This window comes from Capricornis sumatraensis, chromosome 2 (genome assembly GCF_032405125.1).
Source record: "Capricornis sumatraensis isolate serow.1 chromosome 2, serow.2, whole genome shotgun sequence".
Classification (NCBI taxonomy): Eukaryota; Metazoa; Chordata; class Mammalia; order Artiodactyla; family Bovidae; genus Capricornis; species Capricornis sumatraensis.
In genome coordinates this window covers 50,653,960-50,676,139 of record NC_091070.1, presented here as the reverse complement: position 1 = coordinate 50,676,139, position 22,180 = coordinate 50,653,960, and the positions used below count along the sequence as shown (strand labels likewise).

General features: G+C 43.9%; 1 protein-coding gene across 2 annotated transcripts in view; it reads right to left on the bottom strand.

The window, feature by feature from the left end:
- The window catches only part of AQP9 (aquaporin 9), a 51,135-nt gene that overhangs the window by 3,025 nt on the left and 25,930 nt on the right, over positions 1-22,180 (bottom strand). The window contains exons 2-5 of one of the 2 annotated variants that reach the window (XM_068963813.1): positions 14,140-14,266; positions 7,660-7,797; positions 5,626-5,744; positions 3,216-3,433 (exon numbers count right to left, since the gene is read on the bottom strand). In XM_068963813.1, the coding sequence (XP_068819914.1) occupies positions 3,216-3,433; positions 5,626-5,744; positions 7,660-7,797; positions 14,140-14,266 (602 nt within the window). The remainder of the gene's footprint in view (positions 1-3,215; positions 3,434-5,625; positions 5,745-7,659; positions 7,798-14,139; positions 14,267-22,180) is intronic. The other variant, XM_068963814.1, reaches the window with a different exon arrangement.

Sequence of the window (22,180 nt, the reverse complement as noted above, 5' to 3'; positions counted from 1 at the left end):
CAGCCTCCTCTGTCCATGGGATTTCCCAGGCAAGAATACTGGAGTGGGTTGCAGTTACCTTCTCCAGGGGATCTTCCTGACCCAGGGATCGAACTCATATCTCCTGCTTGGCAGGCGGATTCTTTACCACTGAGCCACTGGGGAAGCTCTCTTCAGCACATGGAGTGAGTTTAACCACCTTATTTGGTCCATCACTTCCTTTTTTTCCAGCACTGATTTGTGGTGAATCTCTCACTGTCATTTAACAGATTAGGGGCCAAGATACCTGCCAGCATGCATGTCCTTCTTTCACTGTCTGGACCCTCTTGAACTGGATATTTTGTGCTAAGGTCACAAGGCTTAAATGGAGGAGATTTGATGTGGCTTCCTGCCTGGCCTTACAGGTAAACAAGGTCATTGGGGTGCTATGATTTGAGGGGATACCATAAAACTGTCTCAGTTGCATAAGGTACTATCATCAAGGATTCATTTCTTTGGCTAAGTTATTTTTAAAATTAACAATACCCCTGAGATCCTTCACCTATTAAGCTATTAACACTTTAATGTGAATTAGTGAAGACCACGTGCTTACATCCTAATGTGTGTGTGTGTGTGTGTGTGTGTGTGAGTTGCTCAGTCTTGTCTGACTCTTTGCAACCCCATGGACTGTAGCCCACTAGGCTCCTCTGTCCATGGGATTCTCCAGACAAGAATACCAGAGAGTGTTCCCATTTTCTTCTCCAGAGTATCCTTTTGACCCAGGGATCAGACCCAGGTCTCCTGCATTGCAGGCAGTTTCTTTACCATCTAAGCCACCAAGGAAGCCCAAGAATACTGGAGTGGGTAGCCATTCCTTTCTCCAGGGGATCTTCCTGACCCAGGGATGGAACCCCGGTCTCCCTCATTGCAGGCAGATTCTTTACCATCAGAGCCATCAGAGAAGCCCTTTTACATCCTAGTACTTAAGGGAAAGCAAGAGTAAGCTGGGATCTGTCTTACCCTTGTCAGACCCTGGGGAACCTCCTCCCCTCTCATCCTCACTTCTTGCCATACAGGGGCAAATGAGGGTCTGAGAATAAGGCAGTCTAGGTTTCATCTGAGATCCTGGATGTGGATTCAAACTAGGAAATCTCCTGAGATGCTTGTCTTGGGTGGAAAACCCTGAAAGGACGGAACTCTAGGGACCCTTCAGAGTCCTGTTACCGCTCAAAGATTTTCTTTTGAACTTTTGGTAGAGGATTATCAGCCAGCCTAGCTATCTCATAACTGGTATCTGCCCCTTCTACTCCTTTTTGATTTCTTTTATATAATGATGTCAGATTAATTTTTGGTAAATTGAAGTTCTAAACACATCAAACTTTTGCCCTAAATCCTTTGCTTCTCCCTATAATCTATAGAAAAGAGAGGAACAAAAATCCCAGAGTCTTGTTCTAGAAATCTAGTCCTCTATGATCTGAAACGATTGCCCTTCCAAGTTTCTTCATACAGCCTTCCAACTAGACTAGATCATGTGTCATTTTGATATGCTGTCTTTAGATACAAATGCCTCTCTGCTTGAAATAGCCTCTCTGTCCCTGGCTGAACATGTCCAAATACTATAAAATGCCCCTACTTCTACTCCCATAGTTCCTAAATCTGAAGCTGCAAATCTTCTCTCAACTCCTGGCGTTAGTCATTTGACAGCTTCAACCTGTGTAAGAGGCTATGCTCACCCTCTGAAACAGAACATAAACGAAGCAGTGAAGGGCAGCAACAGTAAAGGGCATCTTTAGCACTGGGCCTTGAATAAGGAATTAGGAAGCTGCATGGATGAATGAATGCATGCATGAGGGGGAAAGTCCTGATCCTAAGGGATGCGGTGCTCAGAGTTTGGCATTAGGTGATTTCAGCATCACAGATGTGGGCTCCTAGCTATTTGGCTGATAATCCTCTACCAAAAGTTCAACAAAGCAAAGAGAACAAGCAAGACCTGTTTTAGAACCACCATCACGCTTAGAGTTTTGGGTGAATCACCAAGCACGGCTCAAAGCGAGGCCAGATCACTCTGGCACATCTTTGTTTTAGGGGTCTATGTGAAGCTCACAGAGATGTCTTGGTGGTGAGGTGAGGACAGTAGTCTCCTGGAGTGAACCTCAGGCAATTGGAATTAAAGGAAACTCATGGGTTAATTCTGGGCTTTGGAAATAAGGAGACCTTTAACATGTTCTCAGTGGTCCATTGAAAGAATACGAAGGATCCCTCCTAGCTGTGAACATTTTTTTCCACCTTTTCATGCTCTAGTATGGTCATTCTGGAACAGAGCTCCTCAACTGTGGCACTCAGCATTTTTGTTTGTGGGGATCTGTCCTACGTACTGTAAGATGCTTAGCAGTATCCTCCGTTGGACTCTACCCACTAGATACTGGTGACAAGTTCTGCCCCCACCATGCCCAGCTGTGACAACCCAAAGTGTCAACATGCATTGCCAAACATCCTTGGGGGCAAAATTGCCACTGGCTGAGAACCACTACTCTAGAAAATTCATTGTATTGTTTGTTCCTTAAAGATAGGGTATGTTGGGGACTTTCCTGATAGTCCAGTGGTTAACAATCTGCCTGGTAATGCAGGGGACATGTGTTCAATCCCTGGTCAGGGAACTAAGATCCCAAATGCCACGGAGCAACTACGCCTGCATACCACAATGGGAGAGTCTGTGCACCGCAACAAAGTATTCTGCATGACGTGGTGAAAATCCCATGTGCCGCAACTGAGACCCGACACCACAAAAGAAACAAAAAAGACAGGGAATGCTGCTTGATTCTTGTTGTCTCCTTCATCTCCTAGAACATATGTGGCACAGAACATTTACCCATCCTTTTGTTCAGTGGCGCTCACTGAGGTTTCTATGTGCTGGACCCTATTTCAGTCACTGCAGACAAAGCGGTGAACACGCGGTTAAGGCCCCTGTCCTCACAACGCTTCCTCTGTAGTGGCTCCAGTGCTGCCAGTGGTGGTGATTAGAATAGGGCCCATGATTGCTCTCTGTCTGTCTCTGTCTCCCTCCCCCTTCTCTCTCTCTGATTTGCACACACACACATATCATAAATCACCAGTGATACGTTCCACTTAGGACGAGGGTGCTCTTACCCTCACCCTCCCATCTGCGCTCTCTTGGATCTCCAGGTCGAAGCCCAGTCCTCCCCATTGAGGCGCAGCATGAATCTTCCTTCCTCTTCCCCGACCATTTTGTTACTTACGTGAACACCTCAAACCCCCAGCCTGCCAAAGCGGTGAAAAGTCTGGGACTCAGGTCTCGAGCTGGATTCATGGCACAGCCACTGTTCATTCCCAGAGAGGAGGCGATGGTGACAATCAGGAAGCCAATGACAACAGGCTCTAGGCCTCTGGGGACTGCCAAGTTTCTCGAGTCAAAAAAGGCAAAGATGACAATGAGGAGGAACATGGTGGCTGCTACCTGGGTAAGGAGAAAATGTACGAGGGGTTCAGCTTATGTTCTTCCCACTGGCCCACCTCAAAATGCACCCCCTACTGTTAAAAACCAAACCTAGTAATAAGCAACATAACACTGGCTGAGCACTGTGTCAGAGCCTTTTCTTCTTATTGGCAGTCCTAGACATGAGTGCTAATATCTCTCTCCTTTACAGACTAGTTACCTGCCTGAGGTGACACAGTCAGTGGCAATCAGGTGTGGATGCAGAGAGTTTAACTCTAGAGACTGTATCTCAACTGCACTGACCTGTTAAGCTACTACCAGGTAAATAGAGGGCAAGCTGCAGGCTGGAGAAATGAACAAAGGGGCTCATTCAAATTGGTGAGAAAAACGATATGAGACGTCAGTAGATACATGGGCAAAGGAAATGCAAAGACAGTTCATAAAAGAAAAAGAGATTTGAAAAACAAATAAGTGGGGAAAACTGATTTGTAATGAAAAAAATGCAAGCAATACCAAATATTAGGGAAATGATATCAGTTCTCTCAGGCTTTCCTGGTTGAACTAATCATGTTTTATACTTTTGAAAGGCAATTTAACAATGATTTAGCAATATGTATTTTAAAAAGCCCATAAATGTGTGCACTCAATTGGACCCAGTTGCATATTTGAGAACTACACCTTGGAAATAATCTAAAAGATGGAAAAATCATAAAATGAATATGCAAATACATATTTAAGCATTATTTATAGTACTGGAAAACTGGATTCCACATCAACAGGGCAAAAGCAATTGTGTAGTGCCCATTCTATAGTCTATTATACAGCCACTAAAAACAATAAATATGAAATCTGTATGTACAATGTGATGATTAATATTTACCTCAGTTAACATGAAATATTGTTCTAGGTTAACATGAAAATGAACAGGTATGTTTTCAGAAAAAAAAATTAGAAAACAAAAACTATGTGGTAACATTTAAAAAAAAAATGGAGGCTTCCCTCGTGGCTCAGTTGGTAAAGAATCTGCCTGCAATGCAGGAGACTCGGGTTTGATTTCTGGGTCATGAAGATCCACTGGAGAAGGAAATGACAACCCACTCCAGTATCCTTGCCTGGAGAATCCCCGTGGACAGAGGAGCCTGGCGGGCTACAGTCTATGGGATCACAAAAGTCAGACACGACTGAGCAACTAAGCACACACATGTGGTAAAATTTAAAAATACTTACATTAGGTAAAAAATTATATGTGTATTATGTTTTATACTTGAAAATAACATAAAAGACAAGTTGTAAGGGATTACACAGTGATAGCAGGTATCTTGAAGTGGTGTGGTATAGTGGGTGTTTCTCCCAGACTCTACTTTAAAATTTCTAAACTATTATTTGGAAATTGTATTACTATTTTACTTTAACAACTAAATGACAGCCACTATTTACCAGATACTTATTATGTGCCAGGTACTTCATTGCTTTGTCTCATTAGAACCTCACACTAATCTGTGAGATAAATCCTATTTATTCACAATTTACAGTTGAGGAAAGGAGGATGGAAAGAGGTTAAGAAACTTGCCCAGGGGCATAGAGCTTCTAAGCAGAAGAATCAGGATGAGACTCAGACAACTGATTTAAGACCAGAATAGTTGTGCTATTGGCCACAGGACAAATGCTCGGATGCCCCTTGTTTAACTGTCAAAAAGGAGAGACACTTCTAGCTGCCTAGAGAGTCTAGATAACCCTATACATATAGGGAGACACCGAGGACCCTCAGCCCGCCTACCACACTCCACAGTTCTTGAACTGATAACAAAACGCCTTTTCTCCAGATCTGTGCATTTACGGGGTTGCAAATAGTCAGACACGACTGAGTCACTGAACTGAACTGAACTGATACGTTTACATGATGCGGGCAAATGAGACAGTTTCGCAAAGCAAACCCCATTTGCCCATACAGGGTTGAAATGTCCACTCCTCCACTTTTCTCTGAACTTCAACTGATGTGAAACAAGGGTACTTTTTAAAGAGGAAGCAGGAAACTCAGTGGTTCAACTTTGGCAAGCACAAGAATTTGTCAGCAAAGCTAGGGTTATGCTTAGGGACCTCCAACTTTAGAAACACAGACTTTCCTTTCTGATAGGCCTGTAATGTTCCTATGCATCCTCCTTATTAGATTATGTCTTTTCACTGAAGTTGGGTCTTGTTGCATATACACTTACTTGTTCTGCAAATGCATTCACCAGAGACAGATACGGAGCTGGGTATGTCGCGAAAATGTGTGCTGTTGCGTTTTCTCCCACGATGAGCAGTTTTCCACCAGCAAAAGACATAAATGCATCTATGGGAGACAGAGCTCTGGCACGTTAGTGTCCTCTGGGCAGAAGAGAGGGAGACTTATGCCAGGTCTTGTGCTGAGCAAGTACAGACAAATAGCCAGCTTCAGTTTGGCAGATCCATATCATTTGCCTCTTTTCGTCTCATAGTATGGTAGTTTTAGAGATGCCCAGAGAGCTCCCGCGGAGAAGGCGATGGCACCCCACTCCAGTACTCTTGCCTGGAAAATCCCATGGATGGAGGAGCCTTGTAGGCTGAAGTCCTTGGGATCGCTAAGAGTCGGACACGACTGAGCAACTTCACTTTCACTTTTCACTTTCATGCATTGGAGAAGGAAATGGCAACCCACTCCAGTGTTCTTGCCTGGGGATTGCCAGGGACAGGGGAGCCTGGTGGTCTGCCGTCTATGGGGTCGCACAGAGTCGGGACATGACTGAAGCGACTTAGCAGCAGCAGAGAGCTCCCAGGGTGATGGGTCAGAGAAAGAGAGCCCTGGCTGCCCTGGATGGTTCTCTCCACACTTGAGCCAAATCCTTATTCAGTGGGTCTCGGGAATCAGTTTTCTCTGAGGGGAATTGTTGGAATTTGCAAGATTGACTAAAAGCCAAAGTGAAGCTTAGACCTGCTCTAGGCAGAATCCATGATTCCCAGAGGGTTCTCAGTAACCCCTAATAGCAGTCCAGCATTTGAGGCATCAAGTACAGTGAAGACGCCCTTAGAGCAAGAGACACAGCAGACCCTGACATAGCCAGTGTGGTCTAGGTTGTCCCAGACCCCCAGGCCTCTCCTGACCCAGCCGCTGACTCTCCAGTTTCTGGTCTCATCGTGAGTTTCTCCTTTAGTTTTCTTACACTCGAATTCTTAGGATAGTCTGCAGGAAGAGGTGCCTTTCCACAGGCACCTCTATTAGGCTTGGCTCATAAATTCTACTTTCCTAATTGTTCCAGTTTGAGAGTTATAAGGTATTGAGATTTACTTTGGGTTAGATAGGAGGAACTACCGTAACGGTTGATTTTATGGAACCCCAGGATTTTTTAGCTTGAAGGGGTTCTGAGGTCATCTAGTTCATTCTCTCATTTTCCAGAGGAGGAAACTGAGACCAATAAGGTCAGATGACTTATTGAAGCGACTCAGCTACTTAATTCATATGGAACTAAAGTCTGGGTCTTCCATTGTCAGAACTTTGATTCCCCCAGGACTGCTGCCAAATGGAAGCCCTGGCTATTGGACAAAAGGGAGATGGGGGGTTCCCTACCCACCCTGTTTCTCTGCTGTTCCTTCCCTCAAAGGCTTTGCTCCAAATTCCTTCTCTAAATATTTACTCATCATTCCCTTTGAGAGAAGTCAATGGTTTCTCTCCCAGCCAATTCAGAAAAAGCTATGGAGAAGCCAGTGGCCTGTTGCTTGCTTTGGCATTGTTTACATTGTAGTACTGGTTGGCTCTAAAGACAGAATTCCTTTATGTTCTCCCCTTCATTGAAGTTGTGATCATTTTCATTAAGAGGCTTCATGAATGTGCCTGAGAATAATGTTGGCCCCATTAACTAGAACTTAGGACCCTTAGAAGGGCTTCCCTGCTGGCTCAGATGGCAAAGAATCCACCTGCAATACAGGAAACCCGGATTCAGTCCCTGGGCTGGGAAGATCCCCTGGAGAAAGGAATGGCAGCCCACTCCAGTATTCTTGCCTGGAGAATCCCATGGACAGAGGAGCCTGGCAGGTTACAGTCCATGGAGTCGCAAAGAGTTGGACACGACTGAGCAGCCAACACTTTCACTTTCATTCAGGACACTTAGAACTGCCTGTCAAGTGTATGACAGACTGTGTCCTGTTCTATCTCACCTCTTCCTTCCAAGTAATCCTGAATTTCAGCTTACACTCAGATCTCCATAATCTCTGGACTGAGGGCCCCTACTCACCATAGTAAACGCCGAAGAGGGTTGCAGCCCCTGCAAAGGCTCCCAAGAACTGGGCCCCCACATAAAAGGGGAATTTGAACCACTTCATCCGTCCAAAAAGACACATTGCAAAAGAAACAGCTGGGTTGATGTGGCCACCTGCAAAGAAGACAAGGTGATTAAGAAAGTCAGAGGGCAGGCCAGGGAGAACTGTTGTGAAGAAAAGCTTGTCTAGGGACTGCAGGCAGAACTCAGTCTTCTAGGTAAGGAACCATATGTGAGGACACTGAGGGGTGTGTGTGTGAGAGTGGGGAGGAAGAGAGGACTGTTAATCCTCATGGCATCATTAGATGCTTTTCAGGAAGTTTAGCTTTCTCAAATTTATAAAGAAACTTGTACTCAAGTGGCTTATTTTCCGTCTCTGTCTATTTATATGTCTATCATTCTATCTATCTATCATCTCTCTCTACTGGGCTTTTAGTTCGGTTTAGTCGCTCAGTCATGTCTGACTCTTTGCAACCCCATGGACTGCAGCACACCAGGCCTCCCTGTCCATCACCAACTCCCAGAGCTTGCTCAAACTCGTATCCATCGAGTCAGTGATGCCATCCAACCATTTCATCCTCTGTCGTCTCCTTCTCCTGCTGCCTTCAATCTTTCCCAGCATCAGGATCTTTTCAAATGATTCAGTTCTTCCCATCAGGTGGCCAAAGTATTGGAGTTTCAGCTTCAGCATCAGTCCTTCCAATGAATATTCAGGACTGATTTCCTTTAGGATGCACTGGTTGGATCTCCTGGCTGTCACTCTCAAGAGTCTTCTCCAGCACCACAGCTCAAAAGCATCAGTTCTTCAGTGCTTAGCTTTCTTTATAGTCCAACTCTCACATCCATACATGACTACTGGAAAAAACATACCCTTGACTAGATGGACCTTTGTTGTCAAAGTAATGTCTCTGCTTTTTAATAAATGTCTAGGTTAGTCATAGCTTTTCTTCCCAGCGTCTTTTAATTTCATGGCTGCAGTCACCATCTGCAGTGATTTTGGAGCCCAAGAAAATGAAGTCTGTCATTGTTTCCCCATCTATTGCCATGAAGTGATGGGACCGGATGCCATAATCTTAGTTTTCTGAATGTTGAGGTTTAAGCCAACTTTTTCATTCTCCTCTTTCACTTTCATCAAGAGGCTCTTTAGTTCTTCTTTGCTTTCTGCCATAAGGGTGGTGTGTCATCTGCATATCTGAGGTTATTGATATTTCTCCCAGCAATCTTGATTCCAGCTGTGCTTCTTCCAGCCCAGCGTTTCTCATGATGTACTCTGTATAGAAGTTAAATAAGCAGGGTAACAATATACAGCCTTGACGTACTCCTTTTCCTATTTGGAACCAGTCTGCTTTTCCATGTTTGGTTCTAACTGTCACTTCTTGACCTGCATACAGATTTCTCAGGAGGCAGGTAAGGGGGTCTGGTACTCCCATCTCTTTCAGAACGTTCCACAGTTTGTTCTACTGGGCTTTGCCTATCCATAAATCAATAACCCCAAAGAGATTGATATAAACTGTTAGCTTCAGTATATTTTAAAGTCAATGTGTTTATATAATATACTTAGCAGATTTAATTCTATATCTAGTAATTCCTAAGTCCATGTCCAGAGGATATAGCAATAATATTAGGACTGAAAAAGAGACATATCTTTAATGGCCCTCCCTTGGTGGGCTGTGCCTCTCACTGAGGTAAGGGGCTCAGTTTATTTTGAAGTGGTCACAACATCTGAATGGATTCTCTGTAGTTTCTCTGCATAGACAATGTATATCTCACACACAGAAATGGAATAACATTTCCTTTGCTCCAACCTAAACTCTGACTGAAGAAATCATCCTTTTTGATTCTTATCCATTTGCAAGTTCAGGCAGAGGGCTTGTTCTGGGGGTAGGCTACTGCTATCCCCGGCTAACTTTGCTGTAGCAGCAACAACCACACATATTGAACACTTGCCAGATGCTGTCATATGGGTAATTACATGCACGTGATCCTCCTAAGAAACCAGTGAGATGGGTCCTACTCCAGTTCACTGGTGGGGAAACTGAGAGGTAACAGTTTATGGTCACATGGCTAATAAGTGGTAGGTCTCAGATTCAAATCCAAGCTTATTTGAACTCCAGGGCCTGTGTTCTATGTTTTGACTTTTCTAGGTTTTCTTTACCAAGTTCATAAAGGTTTTTTCTGCCTTAGAAGGCAGGTGAAAAAATTTCAAAAGTCGTCTTTGAACATATGGGCTTGATTCCTAGGGATGAAGGAAACACATGTGGAGAGTACAGAAGACATTTAGTGTGTGTGTTGGGGGGATTAGAGTGACTGTCCGTGTAACCACACTGAAATGTGGCCCTCTGGGTTATGGAAATAGCTGTAAACAAAGCAGTGATAGTGATGATGATGATGACACGTTGCCATTTGACTCCACACAGAACCTATGGATAAGCTTGTTTTTGGAAGCCTCCCTCCTCTCATTGCCTCCAGGAAGAAAGTTGTACTTTTCCTGAATCTCTAAGCCAAGGTGGGCTTGGGAGGGATTCTGACTGCTGGCTAAACTATGAGGGCCCTGTCTTCACCTGACTGCCCCTCAGGGGCTCATATGAACAAGAAAATGTCAATACATCAAAGCGCAGGTGACTTCCTGAAGACTTACACACGCATCACCTGTTTTGTTTTGCTTTTAAATCTAAGACAGTCATAATTCTGGAGACTGGCAAGAGTACAGCTTACTAGGAAGCTGGAAACAGGGCTTAAAGGAGGGGACCACACAGGGCAGGGGAAAAGTTCCTGGAGCCAGCCCTGTTTCTCTTTTCCAGAGGCTAGTTGGAGGGTAACCGCCACCCAGACAGCCTGGAGGGAGCCAGTGTGAAAGGACCCGGGGACATAAGAAATCACCTCCACTCAAAAATATCTCCCCTCAGATGAGTCCGCCAATGGGAGAGTTATTATTTAGCAAGCTCCTTTTCCAAAATAAAACTTGCTGTAGGTTTAAAGCATAAAAGATTTGTGCTTTTAGTCTCTCAAAAGCACTCTGAGGCCAGAACTATTATTCACCTTGACCTTCACATACCAAAAGGCACTTAGTAGGTGTTCAAGATATGAAAGTTGGAGATATAAATATCCATAGGTCTTTATTGAGATAGCTCAGGCTATAAACATCGACAGAGGGAAAGCTGTTTGAGGGTCAGAGAGGGTGTGTCTGGGAAGGCACTTTGCAAAGCAATGAGAGTTTCTCTTTGCAGAGATGCGTGATCACTCGGCTCACCCTTACCTGAAGGACAAAACAGAGCAGCACTGTGGAAGAAACAGGAGTGTTAGAGTTGGAGAGGGCCATGGGTGGGTGGAGCTGAAGCCCAGGAGGAGGCCTGAGATGAAAGTCTTACATGAGCAAGGTGATCTGGTTCAGGGTTCTGTCCTAGACGAGTCCCCTTTTCCCTGCCACCCACAGACAACTCTATGATGGAGATAATCCTACTATTTGAGCTCTCATTAAGCAATCTTGCTTTTTTCTGGAGATTTTTATTGCCTATAAAATGCTGCATCAGAAACAGCTGCCCTAGTCTAGGCACAAGTCAGCAGAGCAATTGCTGAGTGTGGGGTGGTGCATAATCAAGGCATTGCAAGTTCTGATTGGCCAGACTGGATTGCCAGACTCCTGGCAAGCTCACAACGGAGCAGGGTAGGTGACTCCTGTGCAGAGAAGTAACGCTTTATGTTCCAAAACCAGAGGTCAGCTGACCTTCCCAGTCTGGACCACAAAGTGGGCTCCCCTTTATGTTTATGCCTAATATACATTGGTTATTTTTGGAATTCCCAAAGAGGGCCTCACAAGTGTCCACAAACCAGTATGTTGGTTGCAGCCACTATGAGAGAATCACTCCCCCACCCCCAATCTTCCTCTCCTATTCCCGGGCTGTTAAAGCCAATACTGAGTCTGCACTGATGTCATCAATGGGCCAGGGTGTGATCTGTGCCTGTTTCCCCATTTCCCTGGGAGCCTGAATAGCGCTTAGTTCCAAACAGAGATGGGAAATAAGCTCCCTTTCTCCAGCTCAATACTGCCATCCCAGGTGGCTCAGGGGCAAAGAATCCACCTGCCCATGCAGAAGACATGGGTTCAATCCCTGGATCAGGAAGATCCTGTGGAGAAGGAAATGGCAACCCACTCCATATTCTTGCTTGGAGAATTCCATGGACAGAGGAGCCTGGCGGGCTATAGCCCATCGAGTTGCAAAGAGTTGGGCACGATCTAGCGACTAAACAACAGCAATGGCTGCCTTCTATTAGCCAGGCTCAGAAACTGGTCTCCTTGGATTTGGGGATCTCACGATCTCTCTGAAACAATTTGGACAGCTCCCAAGCCTTGCTCAGAAACAGCGCTTCGTGAAAACCGTCCCCTTACTCCTCTGAGCATAGGGGCTTGACCAACCCCAGACTAAAGGCCAGATAGGAAGACCTCACACCATCTTTCACCCCCTCCTCTCCTTCCTGCTGGTCTCTGCCCCTTTTCCTCCCATGATAACTCCAAATATATCAATATATGCAAACAGACATTGACTGCGGTGGTGGTGAAGTGTCAGCTACATTGGTAAGGTCTGGGACCAATTTATCCAAGTAAATATTTGATTATATTCAATTCAGGGAGTTATGTAGGTGAAATACTGCAAAACCACATCTCCACCTTTAAAAAGTAGCTGAGAATATGCCTACATTTATATTGCATGGTTTGTGGAAACCATACTTGTCTGAATGTAGTTGGAAGGGTATGGGGGGAGGCAATAGAGCATTCTGCATGCTTGTTTGAAGCCAAGAAGGTATTCTGTCTCTGTTATCAATGCCTGTACTGTCATCAAGCCTTGGCCCATTCGGGATGGCCCCTTGGTTATTTTTGCATCTCGGGTAGGCAGTAGAGTGCAGGGATCACAGCAAAGGCTCGGCGTGAGTTTGAACAGAAACACTGCTCCTACCTAACAAACCACATACATGGGAATCTGTAACCTGGACTGCCTCAGGATCTGAATGCCCATATGATATGGAAAGGCTGCTGCTGCTGCTGCTGCTGCTAAGTCGCTTCAGTCATGTCCTACTCTGTGTGACGCTATAGACGGCAGCCCACCAGCAAATGACTGTTCTGTGTACCTAGTCCCCTTAGGCTCTGAGTGGGTCTGGGGAGTCATTCTTCAGTGCTACAATGGCAGTGCTTGTCACCAGTCCAGCCAACTCACCTGAAGGATCCTCCCCTGGGCCGTCCTGCCCTGTACTGGACCTGTACAGCCCTGTCTAAACTGCCTTTCCCATGATAGATCATTGGAAGTGTTGTTTAGCAATGGGGACCTGTGCTTTGCTGTCTCAGGGACCTGGGCCAAATCTTTGATTTGCCTTTTTACCGGCTGTGAGATGTCTGGCAATTAATTTAACCCCTTGGGGACTTCCCAGATGACACAGTGGTAAAGAATCCACCGCCATTGCAGGACACACAGAGACACAGGTTCGATCCCTGGGTCGAGAAGATCCCCTGGAGTAGGAAATGGCAACCCATTCCAGTATTCTTGTCTGGGGAATCCCATGGACAGAGGAGCCTGGTGGGCTATATATAGTCCATGGGGTCGCAAAGACATGACTGAGCGCAAACCCAAAGGAAAAAGCAAAAATCTTCAGGCCTCCAGTTTTCTCTGTAGAATGGACAATAATACCTGCCTCAGAGTGCTGCTGTAGAAGAGAGAGGAGATGATACAGAGGAGAGAGGAGATAAATTGTATACAGCACCCCATACAGTGCCCAGCACACTGGGGTCCCCATCTTCCCTTATCCCCAGCAGTCTTACCTTAGTGTTCTGAGTCCCCAAGACAAGGCTGCTAAGGATTCCGCAACCCTTTGGGAAGTGGGTAGTTTTCACAGTTCCTTCTTAAGGTCCCAGGCTGCATTAAATCTCATTTCATTTTGCTTCTCAGAACCTCGAGAATTGCTTTTAATTAGTCTACCACTCGCGGCAGGGTTGGACCAAGACCTCCTGATCAGCCCTGCACCTCCATGAAAGCACCAGCTACTTTGCAAATGGCCCAGGGCTCTCTGTGATTGCTCTGATAAAGGTCTAGGGAATTGCCTCTGTTGGAGTGATCTTCACGGGCCATTCGCAGAATATATGGGAAGTGGTTTTCAAGTGTAAGATGGAGCTTATAAAAGAATGTATTGACAAGTGCAGAATACAATTCAGTGGCCAGATTTAGGAATCAGTTCTGAGTTCCAACCCTCATCTCTGTCTCTTGCTACAGGTTGCCAAAGCGGCAAGTCACTTAGCATTTATTTACTGGCCATTTAAAATTGGTCATTTATATAAAAAATAGAATCAAAGACATATTCTTGCAGGACTGCTGAGGTCTAAAACAGTTAAGGTATGTAAAGCACCTGGAACAGTGGTAGTACACTGGGATGGCTGAGTTAGTAGTCGTCGTCATAGTTTCTGGTACTTACCAGAGACACCTGCACTCACATAAATGGCCATTCCAACTGCCATTGAAAATCCAGTATTGATAGTGATGATTCCTCCAAAGTGTCCTCGACTGAGAACGGCTTGGGCAACAGAACCACATCCAAGGACCTGGAATGAGAGGAAACTCAGTAAGTGAGTGAAGATGGCCACCATCAAAGACAATGGGAAGTCACAGTAACAGGAAGCATTTTTCTTTTTTTTTTTAACCATTTATTATTATTTTTTACTTTACAATATTTGTATTTTTGTACTTTACAATATTGTATTTTTACAATATTTGTATTTTTCAAGCACATTCGCAAACCAGGCTGCAGCAGGCCTCGTATAAATCAGCTTATAATCTTCCAACTGTGCACAGATAGCAAAATGCTGGTCCCGAGGCTACATCTGGATGATGGATGAGTTTTGTTAGGCCGTCACAGTGTTAAAATTTGTAATGAATCTATAAATTGGGTAATTTGGTAATCATTTCATTATATATAAATATCTAATCATTATGTTATAAAACTAAAACTATGGACTTCATTGGTGGCTCAGACAGTAAAGCGTCTGCCTACAATGCAGGAGACCCTGGTTCAATCTCTGGGTCGGGAAGATCTCCTGGAGAAAGAAATGGTAACCCACTCCAGTATTCTTGCCTGGAAAATCCCATGGACCGAGAAGCCTGGTGGGCTACAGGCCATGGGGTCGCAAAGAGTCGGACACGACTGAGTGGCTTCACTTTCACTTTCTTTCACTTTTCTTTGTCAATTATACTTCAAAAAGAAAGGGCGAGAGGAAGGGAGGGTAGAAGGTGGGGAAAGAAAGGAACATTTGGTGAGGGAGGGTTATTGGGAAAGATGAAACAGTTGCATAAATTTCAACAGGACAACACACGACCATTGGCCATCCTCATGCTGTGGTTTAAAGAGCCAGTGTTGTCCTGAAGTTATGTCTGGGGCTGGAGGATCATTAGATCATTGCTCCTAGATGTCAAGTAGCCAAATTTTTTCTAGAATACAGATCCCAGTTTGGGTTTCTTAACTAAAGAAGAGCACCAACTGGAGGGAGGACTCAGCATCAAGTAATGGATATGATTTGAGGGTTTGTGAAGCAAGTTTTCAGAAACAAATGTATTCAAGGAACAAGAGACAAAGAATAGGAAGGCTTCTTATCAGGATGAGAATAACCAACTACGGTGTCTCTTCACCAAAGGATGAGAAGGGAAGTCTGAACCTGAAATGAGAGAGGATGCACTTCAACCATTTCCTGATTGTGATGAATTAATTCTAAATAGCTCCCTTGGGGCTCATTTGTGAAGTCCTTTAAAGAAATATGATTTACAAACAAGGGATGTTTAACACATATAGAATGGTTTTGTTTTACTCCTCCCTGAAGGCAGAGAAATTACCTAGATGATCTTTTAATATCCCCTCCAGTCCCTGATTCTAAGATATATCGACTTAGCTCTAACTGTTAGACAGTAGGGAGAAGGACCTGACATCTGGAGGGATGCACCAGGGCTGCACATCACAGGCATGGGGCTATCTTTGATGTTAATCACAGATCTGGCTCCAGACCCTATGCTGAGAGCCAAGTTAAGCTGTAGCAGGAACATGGTTCCCATTCCCTTTTTAAGAAACGAAATATTCCCGAGTCCATCTCACAGCCTAACAATTCCACCTAGACTTGACATTATTTTTTCTAGAATCCTTATCTGTTATAATAAATATCAGAATTAAAACCACACTGCTGTCTTTCTTTTCAATTTAAGATCAATTAAATGCCCCAAGTACAACTTCCAAGCTAACTGTCATTTAGGCAGCCTCTTCTCAAAAGAGGAAAAAAACAAAACATTCCTGACAGCTTAGAAGACCTGATTTAGACAACCAGGGGTAAGGAGAGACACACTCAAACACGGGCCAGTCCTGAGCTATTACCTTTTTCCAAGTAAACGTCTTCCCTCTTTCATGGTGTGATGTTCATGGACTTGTGATATTCTACAGGGGGTGTAAAGCTTTAAAAGGTCTGAGTGGACCTGGGGAGGCTTCTGTTCTGTCAGACTTCATTGTGATTAGTACTGTCCTCTTCCACCCTAGATGCTGAAATTGCTTTTTTGTTCTTTTCTAGGGAGGATAACTGATGGCATCACTGACTCAATGGCCATGAGTTTGAGCACGCTCCAGGAGTTGGTGATGGACAGGGAAGCCTGGCATGCTGCAGCCCATGGGGGTCACAAAGAGTCAGACACGACTGAGCAACTGAACAAAACTGACCTGATGCTGTGCACTGCAGGAAATGAGCACAAGGAGAAATAAGCAAGGTAAGCACTTCAGTTTGCCTAGTCAGAAATTGCTGTTCAGAAGATTTCAGCCCATGTTGACATCATTTCTTCCTGGTTTTATAGCCTGAAAATTAATGAGGCAGACAAGTAATTGCCTGCTAGGATCTTTTCTTGCCTGCTTCCTCTGTCCTGCATTCAGAGCAGCAGGGAAGTAGACCTTGGATATCCTGACGTTATCATACTCTGATCACGAGGGAATTGGTCACTTACCCTTGTTTGCTTCTTCTGTAACTTTCTTCTTTAAAAAAATGAGAGAACTGTCATTTATAGTATTGCTGATAGAATTTCCAACATGATTCCAAGCTCTCACCATTAAGAACTGCCTTATTGTTCCCCTTCTTAGACACAGAAAGAGCCATGCTGTCTCAATTTTTTTGGTCTTCACTATCAAGTAATCTTTTTTGCACTCATCACTCTTTCATAGTCTTCTCACTAAACCTAATCTTTTCTCTCTGTAATTCATTTGTACTGTCCCTACTGAACAATTTGTGTTCAGTTGTTTTCCAAGTGCCTGATCCTGATTTCCTTATCTAGAAAACAATCTCTTAGATTCCTTTGCATACCAACAGGCAATAGTATGCTCAGTTCAGTTCAGTTGCTCAGTCGTGTTTGACTGTTTGTGACCCCATGAATCACGGCACACCAGGCCTCCCTGTCCATCACCAACTCGTTGAGTTTACCCAAACCCACGTCCATCAAGTCGGTGATGCCATCCAGGCATTTCATCCTCTGTCGTCCCCTTCTCCTCCTTCCCTCAATCCCTCCCAGCATCAGGGTCTTTTCCAGTGAGTCAACTCTTCGCATGAGGTGGCCAAAGTATGGGAGTTTCAGCTTTGGCATCAGTCCTTCCAGTGAATACCCAGGACTGATCTCATTCAGAATGGACTGATTGGATCTCCTTGCAGCCCAAGGGACTCTCAAGAGTCTTCTCCAACACCACAGTGCAAAAACATCAATTCTTTGGGACTCAGCCTTCTTCATAGTCCAACTCTCACATCCATACATGACCACTGGAAAAACCATAGCCCTAACTAGATGGACCTTTGTTGGCAAAGTAATGTCTCTGCTTTTGAATATGCTACCTAGGTTGGTCATAACTTTCCTTCCAAGGAGTAAGCGTCTTTTAATTTCATGGCTGCAGCCACCATCTGCAGTGATTTTGGAGCCCAAAAAAATAAAGTGTGACACTGTTTCCACTGTTTCCCCATCTATTTCCCATGAAGTGATGGGACCAGATGCCATGATCTTCGTTTTCTGAATGTTGAGCTTTAAGCTAACTTTTTCACTCTCCTCTTTCACTTTCATCAAGAGGCTCTTTAGCTCCTCTTCACTTTCTGCCATAAGGGTGGTGTCATCTGCATATCTGAGGTTATTGATATTTCTCCCGGCAATCTTGATTCCAGCTTGTGCTTCTTCCAGCCCAGCATTTCTCATGATGTATTCTGCATAGAAGTTAAATAAGCAGGGTGATAATATACAGCCTTGACGTACTCCTTTTCCTATTTGGAACCAATCTGTTCCATGTCCAGTTCTAACTGTTGCTTCCTGACCTGCATATAGGTTTCTTAAGAGGCAGGTCAGGTGGTCTGGTATTCCTATCTCTTTCAGAATTTTCCACAGTTTATTGTGATCCACACAGTCAAAGGCTTTGGCATAGTCAATAAAGCAGAAATAGATGTTTTTCTGGAACTCTCTTGCTTTTCCCATGACCCAGCGGATGTTGGCAATTTGATCTCTGGTTCCTCTGCCTTTTCTAAAACCAGCTTGAACATCAGGAAGTTAACGGTTCACGTATTGCTGAAGCCTCGCTTGGAGAATTTTGAGCATTACTTTACTAGCTTGTGAGATGAGTGCAATTGTGCAGTAGTTTGAACGTTCTTTGGCATTGCCTTTCTTCGGGATTGGAATGAAAACTGACCTTTTCCAGTCCTGTGGCCACTGCTGAGTTTTCCAAATTTGCTGGCATATTGAGTGCAGCACTTTCACAGCATCATCTTTCAGGATCTGAAAGAACTCTACTGGAATGCCATCACCTCCACTAGCTTTGTTTGTAGTGATGCTTTCTAAGGCCCACTTGACTTCACATTCCAGGTTGTCTGGCTCTAGGTGAGTGATCACACCATCGTGATTATCTTGGTTGTGAAGATCTTTCTGTACAGTTCTTCTGTGTATTCTTGCCACCTCTTCTTAATATCTTCTGCTTCTGTTAGGTCCATACCATTTCTGTCCTTTATTGAGCCCATCTTTGCATGAAATGTTGCCTTGGTATCTCTAATTTTCTTGAAGAGATCTCTAGTCTTTCCCATTCTGTTGTTTTCCTGTATTTCTTTGCATTCATCACTGAGGAAGGCTTTCTTACCTCTCCTTGCTATTCTTTGGAACTCTGCATTCAGATACTTATATCTTTCCTTTTCTCCTTTGCTTTTCACTTCTTTTTTTTTCACAGGCATTTGTAAGCCCTCCTCAGACAGCCATTTTCCTTTTTCACATTTCTTTTCCATGGGGATGGTCTTGATCCCTGTCTCCTGTACAATGTCACAAACCTCCATCCATAGTTCATCAGGCACTCTATCTATCAGATCTAGGCCCTTAAATCTATTTCTCACTTCCACTGTATAGTCATAAGAGATTTAATTTAGGTCATACCTGAATGGTCTAGCGGTTTTCCCTACTTTCTTCAATTTAAGTCTAAATTTGGCATAAAGAGTTCATGATCTGAATCACAGTCAGCTCCTGGTCTTGTTTTTGCAGACTGTATAGAGCTTCTCCATCTTTGGCTGCAAAGAATATAATCAGTCTGATTTCGGTGTTGACCATCTGGTGATGTCCATGTGTAGAGTCTTCTCTTGTGTTGTTGGAAGAGGGTGTTTGCTATGACCAGTGCGTTCTCTTGGCAAAACTCTGTTAGCCTTTGCCCTGCTTCATTCCGTACTCGAAGGCCAAACTTGCCTGTTACTCCGGGTGTTTCTTGACTTCCTACTTTTGCATTCCAGTCCCCTATAATGAAAAGGCCATCTTTTTTGGGTGTTAGCTCTAAAAGGTCTTGTAGGTCTTCATAGAACCATTCAACTTCAGCTTCTTCAGCATTACTGGTTGGGGCATAGGCTTGGATTACCGTGATATTGAATGGTTTGCTTTGGAGATGAACAGAGATCATTCTGTCATTTTTGAGATTGCATCCAAGTACTGCATTTTGGACTCTTTTGTTGACCATGATGGCTACTGCATTTCTTCTAAGGGATTCCTGCCCATAGTAGTAGATATAATGGTCATCTGAGGTGAATTCACCCATTCCAGCCCATTTTAGTTCGCTGATTCCTAGAATGTCGATGTTCACTCTTGCCATCTCTTGTTTGACCACTTCCAATTTGCCCTGATTCATGGACCTAACATTCCAGGTTCCTATGCAATATTGCTCTTTACAGCATTGGACCTTGCTTCTATCACCAGTCACATCCACAGCTGGGTATTGTTTTTGCTTTGGCCCCATCCCTTCATTCTTTTGGAGTTATTTCTCCACTGATCTTCAGTAACATATTGGGCACTTACTGACCTGGGGAGTTCCTCTTTCAGTATCCTATCATTTTGCCTTTTCATACTGTTCATGGGGTTCTCAAGGCAAGAATACTGCAGTGGTTTGCCATTCCCTTCTCCAGTGGACCACGTTCTGTCAGTATGCTCGTCTGTTCTGTTTCCTCGGGTGATGTGTTTCCCAAGTCCACCACCACTCCTTCTGTGCCTGCCGTCACACTCTCTTCTACCTTCATGCCAGGATCCAGCACCTACTTTCTCCAGAAGACTTAGAAAATCGCAAAACCATGTAGGCGAGGGAGGGTGTTATAAAGCCATAGATCTAGTCTTCACTGTGCTGCCCCAAATCCTCTATGAAATTCTCCCAACTGTTTCACCAAACCTTCTCTTCTCTCATTAGCCCAAGGCACCCAATTCCCTTTCTGAAAATAATACCTCTTTTTACTTGACTCAGCACCTGTTAAGTAGCCTTGAAGATCAATGGCAATTCAGAACATCACATAAACATTGCATTCCAGTTATTCAGTGCTATGTAACTATTCCCAAACTTAGTGGTTTAAAATGGCAGTGTTTATTTTGCTTGTGAATCTGTCATTTGGGCAAAGTTTGGTAGAGCATCTTATCTCTGCTCCAGTTGGTATCAGATGTGATGATTCAAAACTTGAAGGACTGGAATTATCTGAAAGCTTACCTAGTCACATGCCTAGAGGTTGATGTCGGCAGGCAACTGATGCCTCATCTGGGATGGTGGCCAATACATCTCCTACACACGGCCTCTGTGTGGCTTAGCCAGGTTCCAGGGGGTGAGCACGGTATAGCCTCCAGAGCCTGCACTCTTAAACCCTGCATTATGCTACCTCTCAGCCATGACTGTGTTGCTTCTGAATTCAATAGCACACAAACTACAACATCCTAAATGACCATTGACCTGGCCCATGTTGGTTGCCTTTAGCGACAGGGAGCTTATTACCACATCAGGTAGCTTGTTCTATATATTTTTGGTGTTCCAGTGGTTGGGGAGCCCTTCCTTACATGAAGTTGTAGTCTTTTATCCTGTAACTTCTGTTCATTAGCTCCTGGCTTAGTCTTGGGGCCTCAGAGAAGAAGCACCTTTTACACACCAGGCGTTCCACTAAGCGGAGGGAGCGAAAGTCCTCCCTGAATTTTTCCTGCTGAGAGTTTGTCCCTTCATCTTGGATCCTTAGGGCTCCTCAGATCCCAGTGAGTCTCACCTTGGGTGCGCTCAAGGTTGTCAGCACCTCTCTTAAAACACAGAGCCCACGAATGGGCACAATTCTCCCTTTTTTTTTTCCCTTATTTTTTTTAAGCCTTTAAAAATGTTTTTTATTTAAGGCTGAAATCCTGTGCAAATTCTCAGAGAATTCTCTAATTCTCTAAATTCTCTCTTAGAGAGAATATGAGGAATATATAAAAATATAAAGAAAAAAACCAATCACAATGCCTTTATCTGTGAACAGACATTATAAAACTTTGGTTTATTTCTCCCCAGTAATTTTAAAAATATTTATTTGTTTAAGTATAATTGACCTACAACACTGTCAACAACAAAAACTGACCTACAATGTCAGTTCCAGGTATACAACACAATGATTCATTGTTTTCAAACATTACCATGATCTGTGCAAGTCTGATTGCCATCTGTCACTATACAAATTTATTGTAATATTACTGACTATGTTCCCCATGCTGTACTTTTCATTCCTGTGACTCATTTATTTGATAATGTGAACTTTGTACCTCTTTAATTTCCCTCACCTATTTCACTCATCCCTCCACTGCCCTCCCCTTTGGCAATCACTTGTTTGCTCTCTATATCCTTGAGTCTGTTTCTGTTTGTTATGTTTGTTCATTTATTTTGATTCTATATTCTCTGTTTGACTTATTTTACCTAGCATAATACCCTTGAGGTCCACCCATATTGCCACAAATTGCACGATTTCATTCTTTTCTTATGGTGGTGTCGTATTCCATCGCACAGACATACCATATCTTCTTTATTCATTAATCTATTGATGGACTGTTAGGTTGTTCCTATATTTTGGCTGTTGTAATTAGTACTGCAGTGAACATAGGGGTGCACATAACTTTTCAAATTAGTGTTTATTTTCTTTGGATAAATACCCAGGAATGAAATTGCTGGATTATGT